Below are 13,455 nucleotides of genomic sequence, written 5' to 3'. Positions count from 1 at the left end.
GTAGAGGAATGGAAACATGTCAGAGCATGTTTATGATGAAAGGTGACTGATAAAATTGTACATAAATGTACAGTAAAAGGTGTGAGTAGAAGTAAACAAAGCAACAAAAGAAAAGAAAATATGGTACTGTGTAAACCATAAATGGGTGTTTTGATAACATTTTTCCCCGTGGTTGTACAAGGTCTTTCATTTACATAAAATGCAATGTATATAGGGCCTACAAGTACATGTAGAGTGATTTGATGCTCAAATTGTAGGGTCTACATAAATGTACAGTACAAGGTACAAGGAGTAGAAGTAATAGAAACAACAAAACATAAGAAAATATAGCATACAGGTCTTTCACCTACAGGAAATGCAATGTACATATGATACAAATGTATAACATTTTAGGACCAAATTGACATTAAATTCTCTAAGAAAGATGGAAAAAATGTGTTTCAGATTTTTAGCTGTTTTTCTTTGGTGTCTTGTCCCTCTGGAGAAACAGGTGTCCATTTCTTCATCGTGATGAATTCTGTCACCAAACTCACACGAATCTCACATTCATACAGTTTTACACCAGAGGACACTCTCTTTACCACAATAGCCCCCCTCCCCCTCCCCCCCCCCCCACCTTGGACACTGTGTGAGAGAAAGCAGAGATTCGTCCAACCATCAGAAGTGTTGAAACACCTGCCAAGAGGCAGAAAACCGGTCCTCCACTTGTGATAGGAATCAGGCCCCTATATACATGAAGAAGGGAACCGCCAATCGGTACATGGGAACCACCAACCATACGACTAGAACCCTTGATTGGTCAAGAGGAACCACCAGTGGAGCCACCAACTGGTAGATTGAAACTGCTAATTGTGAGAGCGAGACTGATGGTTGGTTAATTGGAACCCAGGGTATATTGAACTTTCTGGCTGATGGACTCTAACTGGTGATTGGTCGATTTAAACCAAGCAATGCACTGATTGGTGGATTAGGAAACTCGGTTTAGTGGATCTTAATCACTTACTGTTGGCATATCAGAATCAGTGTGTACTGATTCCTAATGATGATTGCAGAGAGGGAGCCACTGACTGGCAAAGGAATCCACACAGAAGTACAAATTATCATCAAAGGAACCACTGTCTACAGCGCACAACCATTATAACAAACATGGTTATAACAAAATTCTAGGTACAACAAAGTAAAAATCAGGTCCCAAAATCATCATCTTTATGCCTTTAAATACTTTGTATTTCAGCTATAACGAATTTCAATATAACAAAAGAAAACTCAAGGTCCCCAGGACCTCCTCATAATGGGAGTCGCCTGTAGTAAATTGGGCAGACTTGAATCACAGAGATTTGGCAAACACACACACACACACAGGCATGCACACATACAAACACGCACACACACACACGCGCGCACGCACACACACACGCGCGCACGCACACACACACACACACACACACCAGTACTTACAGAGCACCAAACCTTTGCTCAAAGAGACAGAATACACAAAATGCATTCATTTTCATGCACTTCATTCAGGTGCTCTACGTTCCAGGAATGCCATATTGCTCATCTTTCATCTACCACTGCACTCTATGTGACCCTGCATCACAAAACCAACAAAAAGTCGCCAGACATGGATTTTTAGTTAAGAGCAGATTCTGAAAGAGCAGACTCTAAGCTTTAACCCTAACTAGGCCGGGCTATTCAGGTAGATGATAGAGCCGGGGGGGGCCTCCCAGGCCCCCCCTCCGGATCTCGGCCGTCGACCGCGCGATTGCGACGAAAATTCACACACGCATTGCCTATGATGTAATCTAAAGTACCATGAAGTTAATTTTATCAAAAATTATCATTTACACTAAATTATGCTAATTTATGCATAATGATGCATGAAATCAGACAATTTGGTATAAATCACTAAATAAAGCTCAAAACAGGCACATTTTTTGTGTAAATATTCTTTTTAGTGTCCTTAGCAAATGTAAGAGAAAAAAATTGCGCAATCAGAAAAAATTTCCTAAGTATTTTATTGTTTTTTGAATTTCTTATGTATTTCTTTGTTTTTTCGACTTTATGTTTTCCATTGTTTTTTCGATGAAATTTGTCCGTGACATTGTTCCGAACAAGAAAATGCATTATTTATTGATTTTAACCCATAAAACCTCAAAATAATCAGGCTTTTATGAAATTTGCCTGTAAACACAGTTTGCATTGAAATTGTACACAAATTCACGTTTTTGAGCAATTTTTGGTCTGACATGCACATGCATATTTATGCGCAACTTCAGAACCGCACACCAGGGCATCGCAAATTTGGTGTCAAAAGATGCGGGAGACACGAAAGAAAAAAGTCATGAAACGTCGCGGCGATAGCTTTTCGCGATAGCGATACATCGCGCGAAACGTCGAGGGGGGGGGGCCTCATAGGCCCCCCCCCCCCCCCCCCCCCCCCCGGCCTAGTTAGGGTTAAAATGATGTATAACTCAATTCAGATGGACTCCCCTAACCTATCTAAATACTGGAAAGAAAGCACACATTCTGGAAAAGTGTGAACCAAGAAAAGAGGCTCTGAAGTACAGTGTCTATTCAAGCGCTTAATTTTTACCAAGCCGTGCTAGCTGTGCGATGAAAGGGACAAAACACAGGATGTAAACCACCAGAGCAACAACAATGAAGGGATTATCAGATTAAGCTGAAATTTAGCATATTCTATTAACACATTCTGTCCATGATTAATGCCAACTTTCAAAGCAACAGTGTTATCCTTTCAAGAGTTATTAGACTTGATATTGAACAGTGTGCTATAGGGATTTCAAGAAATGAAAAAGAGACCTCTAAATCATACCTGATCATTCTACTCTCCCCAAAAAAGGATTGTAGAAAAACTGCTGAAACACACTTTCTCATTCATGTTACGATCCAAAATTAAAACATTATGTAGAAAAAGGATAGCTCTTTCAGAAAATATGAAAAACTCAAGATTGACTCGGTTGACCCATTGCACCTGTTTTGAGTCCTCGCGTAAAATCAAGGGGTGCGACTTTGTGTTTGTTTTGTGATGCACGGTCACATATACACTTTCAATACTCTTAGAACTGCCATTCTCGGGACACAACATTTCACAGACAGAGAAGACGAGTTCCTCTTGTAACATGGCTGACACACAATGTTTTGAAGGTTTTTTATTGTAAATGTGCCTGTGAAGTGGGGAGCAGCGTTCGGGATGGGGGAAAAGCTACAAAAATAGTGGAGGACTGGACTACAGCGAGTCAAAAACATAATCATAACAAAATACAGAATTCTAGTCCGTATTTTACAAAACACCTGAATACTTCCTCCAAAATTTTACACATCTCTCTTTTGTAGATTGACTACAGAAATGGGGAAAAAATATCCTTTGATTTTTCTGGACTTCTGACCCGGTTGCACAACATGGGTGGTGACAAGTTAATCGATAAACGGAGATGTCTTTTCACACACCTGTTGATCTAATCAATGAAATACATCAACATGGGGGACGCATCCACTCCTAGTCAGTTCAATTGCATAATTGTGCACATAGTCTACCCTGCTGGAAAGAACACAGTGTGAGAAACACAGTGTGAAATCTCTTCACACTGTTAAATTCAAGCATTTTAACAGTGTGAACACATTGTGAATCATCAATTCACAGTGTGACACAGAACATTACCATGTGAACACTCTGTGAAAACCAAACCACACTGTGAAATCATCTTCACACTGTTAAATTCGAGTGTTTGAACACAGTCGACTATGTGACCAAACTGTGAACACACTGTGGGACACTTGTGTTCTTTCCAGTATGGTAAACTGACCCAAACAATGGTAATCATGATGACCTCACACAGGTCTACAATGATCACAGAATGCTCATAACAGGATGGTGATGGAGTGAAAACAAATTACATTACAAATTGAACGTTCATTAATTTCACCATACAGCAATGGCTACTGTGCTTACTCCATCTTCCTAAGGGGGGGGGGGGGAGTGGTATCAGATCAGATGGGAAGTGGGGGGGGGGGTTGAGGTATACAGCTCCAGCAACACGAGATGATGAGACAATAGGGGCGTAGCACTCGTCCCTGACTGACTGACTGACTAGCAGCAACGGTCTTTTTACAATTTACAACATCACAACGAGGGACATTTCGCTGAAGTACCTACAGAAGGATTTCTTCTCTTTTCCCCGCAGATCCTGCCTATCTGGGAGGGCGGGGTCAGAAGAGGATTTTTTTATTTTTTCATTTTTTGTAAGGGGGGTCCAGGAAATCGGTGTATCAAAATTTAACACTCAAGTAGTAGATTCTTCAAGTCTGTAACTATGGCAACATCACAATCCCTAGCCACTGATCGCCCACCACAATGTAACATTTACACTCCACAAATAAGTTCCATGAAGTTTTCATCAGTACAAAATGTCAATTTACAAAGTATACACTATTAAGGACAAGCAACTGTTTACAGAATGGTGCAAATAACTTTTTCACCAATAAAACTCTACTAGTCTAAGAAAAGAAAAAAAAAAAAAGATACTGTATCTAAAGCTTCCATTGAAAATGAATAAGGCATCAAAATAATCATACTGACGTATGTTCTGTTTGGTGACAAAGAAAGATACACATTTTTGTTTGATTATTTGTACAAGTTTACAGGAAAGTGATTCATTTTTGTCATTTCTCTTGTATAGTTCAACAGAATTGCTAACCTTTTAGCAACATGAAGTGGAAATAATAATGTCTAGTGGCAAATGATCTACACTTTCTTTAAAAAGAAAAATGTGCATGAAAACATAATTTAGTCTTTGGTGAACCAACTCTCTATCTCTCTCTCTATTTAAGTCTAAGTTGTAAGTTTCGAAAAATTCAACACACAAGGCCATTTCAACGATGTTTCACTTGCCACAGACACACAAATCCACAGCCGCAGGGATGGAAATCTGAACTATGTCCCTTCAGATATGTTACCAAAGCATAGTAACAAATTAAAACAATGCAAATATCAAATCAAATTCAAAACAGAGACATTATCCCGACTGAATTTGCAACAATTGAAAAAAAGAAAGAAAGAAAGAAAGAAGATATTATCAACTAAGCTCCATATCTTACCCCAGAGGAATAGGTAAAAGGACAAGGTATGAAATCCTCATATTCCTTTCTCTTTAACTGGATGCTAAGTTACCACACTGCGAGGCATTTCCATTGTAATCCCACCCTCGAAATGTCAATCTTCCAGGTTTGCCTCTGAAAACTATATGATCGCCTTCCCGATACAGGGAAAACTTTTGTGAATCTAAGAGTAAAATCTCATGGTTCTACACACCTTCCTTTATAAGGTCTCCTTTTGCAGATTCCTGGAACATCGAGTCAAACATGACTATGCCACTTCTATCTATTCAGAGGTTGGAGTAGCAAGCTGGGCTGCATTAACTTTTCCCTGTATGTTTAAAGTGTCAGTTTCTTCTCGACAGTAAAGAAAACAAAAAAACTTGCATCTTTGATTTTGTTTTCGAATGGGAGTGAGGCCTCACAGAGAAATACACCATTAAATACAGCAGTCCTTCTGCAACTCTGTTCTGAACATTGCTTGATTTCACACGAGACTCCACAGTCGCTAGCTCTCCTGTTCGATATGTAGTTGCTTGAAATATGATACATAATCTAGAATTACCTTGTGTTTGCAGCTTGCAGTCTTTACTTTTCATTTTCACTCACTTGCAATGAATACATGAGTTCAGCATTAATACCTTGTCATTTTCTGGCATTAAAAAAAAAAAGAAAAGAAATTAATCTTACAGCATCAAGCTTACTCAACACATAAATTACATAAAACACAAATGAAACTATTGCTACAAGTAATAATAAAAAAAAGGGAAAAAAATTATAAAATGAAGCGTAACGCATGAGGCAGTGCACAGATGATAATATACATGATTTGCATGGCAGATGAACAGTATATTTTAGCTGATGAAAAGTATTTCGTAACATTTGGCAAGAAATATGAACATACAACTCCTTTTTAAATTGAATGAAAAAACATAAATGCTTGAGAGTAATCCCTTAAATTCTTGATCACTAGAATCAATCGCAAATTGTTTGTTTATCTTTAATCAACAATGAAGTAAAATATGGGAGAGATAGAGAAAAGGGAGATGGATCTGACTTCCGATTTTCAACTCAAAACAGGTTCTGATGAAATTTCAAAAATTTCAAAAGATCTGTTACCAAGTTTTGTCAAAAGATGAACCTCGGTACAAGGATGGTATGACACAAACTTGAGTTCAAACAACACTAGGGATAAGCAGTGAAAAATGTATTCTTTTGTATACATTGTATAAAATTGGTGGTTTTTGTTTTTCAATACAGTGAATGAATTAGGATGTTACAGCACTTGAGTTTTTGATTTGTTTTGTTATAAAGTTAATCTATGGGATGTTGAGGCTCAAAAAGAAATCACCTGTAAACATTACCATCCATGCCCAACCTGCTCCGAGCCTTGGGGAAAGCACTCCCTCAGTCCCCTGACAAGCACCCTTCTCTCAATTTTCTCACCCACCATTCTTTTCCCCAACACTCCCAGAGGGCAAGAGCGGAAGATTGACTTTTGAGGACGAAACGGTCCTTTCCACACAACGGCGGGCACAATCACTGGACCTCCTGCATCAGTAATGGCGTGACAATCAATTATAAGGTCCAGTGTTGTACTGCTTTACTCTCTCCCTGACCAAGCTGGACAGAGGGTGGAGTTTTGTAACCCCCTCCCGACATCCCTGCCCCATAAAATGTGCCAAGAGGTGAAACTACTACCATCAGAGTACCAACGTGATGATGCCACAGTCTTTTGTTGCAGCTCGGGTAAGAACTGGATGCGAGCACGATCAGCAACAATAGTGTTCCTAGACCGGACCAGGTGGTGTTGCTTAAAGCCAGTTTCCATGGCGATAAATAGCTATGGCATCACACTTTGGTACTCTACACACGAAGGGAGAGAAACTGGGGAATATACATACCGCGCACAATGAGAGAAAAGCTGTCAATGAGGTACCCATATGAACAAATCCTCCAAACGTGGAATACTTTTTTTAGTCATTCAGCTGGTGCCTTTATCACATAGCGCACCATTCTGCTTGAAGGTATTCACCATGTTCTACGAAAAAGTCCCTCCTGCCAAATGTACATGTTACTGACGAGAATACGTTCAACCTGCTTTGCATGACAAACACTGCCTGGTGAGACCTGCATACTTACAAACATAAAATAAACAACAGAGCTGTATAAAATGAGCAGAGAAAAATACTTACAAATCAAAAATAAAAAGAAACTACGTTTTTTTCTGTGGCAAGTCTTTTGTCTTGCATTAATTCCAAAATATCAAGTCGAGTGTGGAACTGATCAATGTACATGCGCAAGTTTTGCTGAAAAACAGTTCTTTGTGGTAGATGGCTGGTAGCCCACTCTTAATCTCAGTCAGCCACGCCTAAAGATATCTCGACATAGTTTCCTTCGCTGTTGGACTCAACGTCACAGGCGTAGTTCCACGAGGATCTGTCGAAAGCAATGGAAATGTTCTGCCCTCTTGCTGCGAAAGAGGCGGGCAAATCTTGATCGCTGGAGTTGGCTCTCCCCGCGAGGGCCTTGAGAGTCAATTCGAACGCACACGGCTGTCTGCAGGCACAAATCATAAATTTTCCCTCCATCGTCCGCCGAATGTTTCTCCACATTACATCCTCGCAAGCTAACAACAGTCAGCACCCAGCTGTAAGTACACAAACTACAAAACAACTAATTTACAATGTCCACATAGTCCCAACCTGGTTCACGTTAAATTTGTTTCATTAGCGTCTGCCAATATATATCTTCATTTTTTTTTCTCTCCTCCAGTTTCTCAAGAGATCCACTGATATACATTTTTCATAAATTTTTGTTTGTGTGTGTTTGTTTCCCCTCCATTTTTCTCCTTGCTGATAGATATATAATTTTGGCCACAAATTCACTAGACATGCACATACATTACGACATGTGAAAACTGGAGAGAAAGGTGCTTATATCACTGTGACTAGACAAAGACAATGAGTTTTGATCTTCCTAAAATACTCAATTTCTTTCTCTTCTTCTACTAGATACTCCGTAGGAAATCTACAAGCTACTGGCTTCGGTGGTAGAATTGTGTGCGATCTGTTTGTTTTCTTTATACACAGAGTTGCTCTAGAAAGTGGTTGTGCTGACGTAAAATTTTTTACAAGATTTTTTTGCTTTCTTCCTCTCTCTCCAACGTCTGAACAAACGTTAAATACTGCCTTGGCACAGAATACAAGACAATTCCACAGTTAGAGTCGAGATTTTGGTTACTTGGTAAGACCACGGTTTTCGCCTCGCAAAGTTCCTCGAGGAGCATTTCTGGAAGGGTCAGATTGTCTTGGGAGTGGGGCGCCCTCATTGTTCGGGGTCCGCTTTAGTGTCTGAATGCCCACTACTGACCACTGTGGTGGCTACCATGGTCGTCGGCATCGAGTGGTTTTCCGCGACGATCTGCTGGGCTGGCTGAGGTACAACAACAGGGGGCGGTGCATAGCGATAGACTGATCCATTGAGTTCAGAGGGGTGGTTGGAATCCTGCCACTGCCCACTGGTCACCATGTACTCCTTGTTCACACAGTTGCGGAGGTTGCTGGGGATACGACCCGTGATGGCGCGCCGGATCTCCCCCGCCGCGCTCTCGCGCACCTCGTTGCTGCTCTGCTCGCTGTACCAGGAGCAGTGGGGCGTGCAGATCAGGTTGGGCGCATCCTTCAGGGGGCCTGAGGTATATGTGAAGGGCTCGTTTTCGTGGACGTCGAGCGCCGCGGCTCGGATGCGCCCCTCCTTGAGGGCCTGGGCAAGGGCGTTCTCGTCGATGAGACCGCCGCGGGAGGTGTTAACCAGGAAGGCCCCTTGACGCATTTGTTTGATTGTGAATTCGTTGATTAGATGATGATTATGCTCATTGAGGGAACAGTGGAGAGTCACACAATCACTTTGGAATAGGAGGTCCTGTGGGAGAGAGATGCAAACAAGAAACTAATGAAATTCTCATGTTACCCCTTCTAGAAGGCGATAGCAGGATAACAAACATCTGATGAATAGTTATGAAGATTTGAAAAATATTTCAAAAACTGAACTATTTTTGCTGGCAATGTATGTTATTTCTGGGCTGATATATCAACAATATCTAAGATTGCAAGCACATGGCTGTAGGATACAAACTGAAATCAAGACTCATGGCCAACCTTACTCTTGACATAGTAGGGCTGAAAATGGCTGTCTGATTACAATGCATCATTAAGTACGTAAAATAATAATACTGTATAAGCTGTTATTTTCGCGAGGGTTTAATTTTCGTGAATTTCACGAATCAAAGTTGGATCGCAAATTTAACAACACACGAAAATGTCTACATGCGCTTTCTTAACAGAGCACTAATGTAAAGGTCGGCATCGACTCGTGAAAATAACACCTCGCGAAAAAATCTATGACCTCATCATTCGCGAAAATAACAGTGTATACAGTATGCACCAGTGGATACTGCTGCTGCTGTGGACTGAGTACCGTGTTCACACCTCAACATTTCTTTGCAAAATGACAGCACTCAGTCCCCAAATAGTCATCATTCACACTTTACTACTCTACACACTACAGTAGCTTCTAAATATGACAGTTCTTGTATCCCTTGTCAAACCATATGAGCTTATGATCATCAGAACAGCTTGATTCCCCAAGTTGTTTCAAAATGGACGACATTTGACTCAATGCAGCAGGCTCCTTTACCTGCAGTGTGTATACTCTTGTGAGACCGAGAGCCTTTTCCATGCCGTCCTGGAGGTAGGGGTCGTAGAACAGGATGTTGAAACCAAACGCTTTGGCCCTTTGAGCAACTGCTGTCCCAACACGACCTACGTGCGAAAACATTTTGTTACAGTGTGAACTCCAGGGCGACCAGTACAGCATTATCTGATAATAGAAGACTTCTGTATTGTAACTTCACATCAATGCTTGCCTCTTGCTCGATGACTAAGCAAAAATTGGTGCCAAGTTGGTGCTGGAATCACTTGTTTTGGAAACATCCTTTTTTTCTTTACCATTGTACATAACACAAAAACATCGCATCTTGAGCCCCGAAATTATGCAGTATTAATCCATGACTAATATTCAGTAATAATCAACATCTATACAATCATCATCAAATAAAATCTAGCACAAAGAAGCTGTCATTGGATTGCCTGAAACAAACACAGAATGACACTTCCGCAAAGGTTCTTGAAAGTGTTTTTGATAGCACTTCTCTATTTCTTTGCTCCTCCTCTCCATTCTTTTGTTAAGCTCTACTCATGTATTTTGGATTAGCTACAGGACTCCAATCCCACAAAATAAGACTATATAGAAGAATGAAATCATCTACATTGTACTTACAATTTCCAAAAATCACTTTCCATCATAAAAAAAAATAAAAAATGAAATCACACTTCATTTCAAGTTGATGACACTCTGTAGCAATCCTTCCAAGCATTTACACAATTTCATCTGTAGATGGCATTTCACGTCAGAATAGAGTGAGGCAAATTTTTCATCCTAACAATGACGCAGAACTCTACATGCCTATTGAACACGACCACTAACAAGCAATATGTACCTGTCAATAATTGTTACAAACAAAGAATAGTCACCAAGCTCTACATACCGCTGTTGGGGCGACGGAACTCTTCATCTAAAAAAATGTCAACTGTTTAGGAGAGTGAAAAAACATGGCAGCCAATGCACTGTAACAAATGGGATTACCTTTCCTTTGACATGCCGTGATGGCTTCATTTTTAGGGTAAGACAGCTAGGATTTGGACAGTACATCATTTCACTGATTATCTGACAATAATCCAAAAAATTGATTATCAACAAAATTTGAGATAGAATGTTTTGTTACCACAATGACGTTGTATGTGTAGTCCACACAATGATAGTTCGCAATCACAGCCAAATTGAAATCATAACTTGTCCGAGAAAAGAGCCCCTACATTGAGAATGACTGATGAAATTCTGAAGATTGTTTTGGTGTGGCATTTTTTCTAAATCTCATATCTCTATCAGGGTGGAAACATCCTGCTTCCTCTCACCTAATCCGATGATGCCCAGAGTCTCATTGCGAATCCTGGTCGCCCCGGCGCCCGCCTCCCTGATCTGCTCGGCGCCGGACAGCTTCTTGCCTTGCTTGACCATCTCTGCCATCCAGTGGGTGCGTCTGTAGAGGTTGAGGATCATACAGAGGGTAGAGTCCGCCGCCTCCTCCACCCCGTAGCCAGGCACATTGCAGACGGCCACGCCTATTGGAGGGGGGCAAGGGTGATGGAGATGGTGGTTAGTCAACATCAAGCTGTTAAGTCAAGCAGTGTCTTGTTTGTAACTTGAGAATGAGAATGGAGTGTGGTACAATATGGGGATTCACACGTACACAAATTAGTGGGATACTAATCTCCAGTTTTTTGCAGGTGTGGACACAAAAAACCAAGAAATTAGTGCGATCAGTATCACGATGCTAATCCCAACAAATCTTGCGCTTATTTCTCAAATAGCGCGCTAATTTGCCCTGTGGTGACAGCGTGAACGCTGCACCAAATAATCTCGAGATTTTATATCCCATCATTCAAATTTTATTTAATTTCCTTGAGACTACCCTGCCCATACACAGGAAGAAGACCTGTGAACTGTATTGACTGCATTGCACAAGATATTAGGCATAAATTAGCTGATATGCAAACACCAATGATGCACAGAGATATTTGGCAAGGCATTGTACTCGATCTCGGATGCATCCATCAAGTCAAACCTTTCTATAGCGGCCATCCACGGGAGATGAAAAAAAAAGTGGCCTTTATAGACAGGTGGCCGGTATTGGCAGGCTCTTTAACATTCTATTTCTCTCTGAGGAAATTGTTTTTAGTGGTTGTATACAGTAGGAGGCAGCTACAGACAGGTGGTCACGAAGACAGGTTTGACTGTAGTAGTGATAGTAGTTGTTTCATTTGTCGAACGTCCATCAGCCAACAATGACAATAAAGTGTCTAAAAACACACTGTCAATGAGGACAGGTATTATACAATCTTCTATTGTCTCTCTTACATCACCTTGGCATTTGTGTGGGACTTGACATCACACAGCTTGGCAAGTCACAACATGTGTATGGACACAAACAAGGTGGATATCTCATTTGTAATCTCACTGCCAACACTAAGCATGTAGTGATTTCCTAAACCATGCAACAGGGCTTTGGGCAAGGCATATTTATTGCTAGCCATCGAAGGAAAGACAAACATGTTGAAGTGGTTACCTGCAGAAAAATATTGTACAAACTCTTTTTAAAGAATACAGAAACTAATCATATGAACTGGATCAGACAGAAATGAGATCACTGCAAAATAAAAAGTATGACACTGCAGTGGGCACGCAGATGAATTTAATCATTGCTACCCCCTGAAATGGAAGGACTTTAGGAAGCATGTTTGTCAAATTTCATCTAAAAATACAATCTTCACTTTGATGTCTGCAGTGAAAACTGGGCCAAGATGTATCTTGTTCCTTTCAGTTTCCTGCCGAAGGCCCGGTATCACTGACAACCTCAAGTCCACTTCTGCTAATGCACCACAGCAACCATTGAATGTATGAACAGTTTTCATATTACATATTTCATAGCAACAACAACAACAACATAAAACAACCGCAACAGAAGACCGTACTCCACATAAAGAAATATCAAAAGCACTTGGTGAAAAGAAACTAGAGGAAACTGAAATAGAAAAGGTTCCAATGACATTTTGACAAATTAAGCACTATAATTACCGCAGGTCTGTGTTTGTGAAGATATACACACAATAAAAGAACCTGTTCTAGAATCTACTACATAAATATCTGTGTCAGTAGCTTTCATAGCACAAATGGCCCTTCTCATGGCTTGTCTCATTTCTATCAAATTTCTCTGATCCACATCGTCTGAAATATGTGTGACTGTCATGGTAATCACCCCCCTCACCGAGCTTTGGAATATTTGGCATATTCCTAGGCACTAATGTATTGATAACAAGACTAAACTATGGCTGTACTATGAGATGCGTTTCTGGTTTTCTGCTTAGAAAAGCCAACATTGAAGGCGCTGGTGCTCGAAATCAGTTGACAAGTTTGAAGTTAAATCATTTTGGTCTCTTACACAGCCCCCCCTTCCCCCTGAATTTCTGCTGAGAAAGGAAGGTCAGTCATTTTGTCAGGAATGCTCTAGGCATTACGATGGCTTTCCTGTCAAGAAGAAACTCATCACTTCTGACTTGTTCCTTTCTTTATGAATGCAAGTACATCTTCTTGGCAGCATCAATTTGTTAATTTCCAGCCTTAACCATACGAAAAGTGGCATAATAATTGCTGTAAGTAATG

General features: G+C 40.5%; 1 protein-coding gene across 2 annotated transcripts in view; it reads right to left on the bottom strand.

Annotated features, from left to right (window-relative positions):
* Nucleotides 1-3,134: 3,134 nt before the first annotated feature.
* The window catches only part of LOC140241811 (C-terminal-binding protein 2-like), an 85,035-nt gene continuing 74,714 nt past the window's right edge, over nucleotides 3,135-13,455 (bottom strand). For both annotated transcript variants that reach the window (XM_072321565.1, XM_072321566.1), the window contains exons 5-7: nucleotides 11,151-11,357; nucleotides 9,814-9,938; nucleotides 3,135-9,039 (exon numbers count right to left, since the gene is read on the bottom strand). In XM_072321565.1, coding sequence (XP_072177666.1) covers nucleotides 8,443-9,039; nucleotides 9,814-9,938; nucleotides 11,151-11,357 — 929 coding nt within the window. In that variant the 3' untranslated portion in view covers nucleotides 3,135-8,442. The remainder of the gene's footprint in view (nucleotides 9,040-9,813; nucleotides 9,939-11,150; nucleotides 11,358-13,455) is intronic.

This window comes from Diadema setosum, chromosome 18, assembly GCF_964275005.1.
Source record: "Diadema setosum chromosome 18, eeDiaSeto1, whole genome shotgun sequence".
Classification (NCBI taxonomy): Eukaryota; Metazoa; Echinodermata; class Echinoidea; order Diadematoida; family Diadematidae; genus Diadema; species Diadema setosum.
This window is presented reverse-complemented; position numbering and strand designations above follow the sequence as displayed.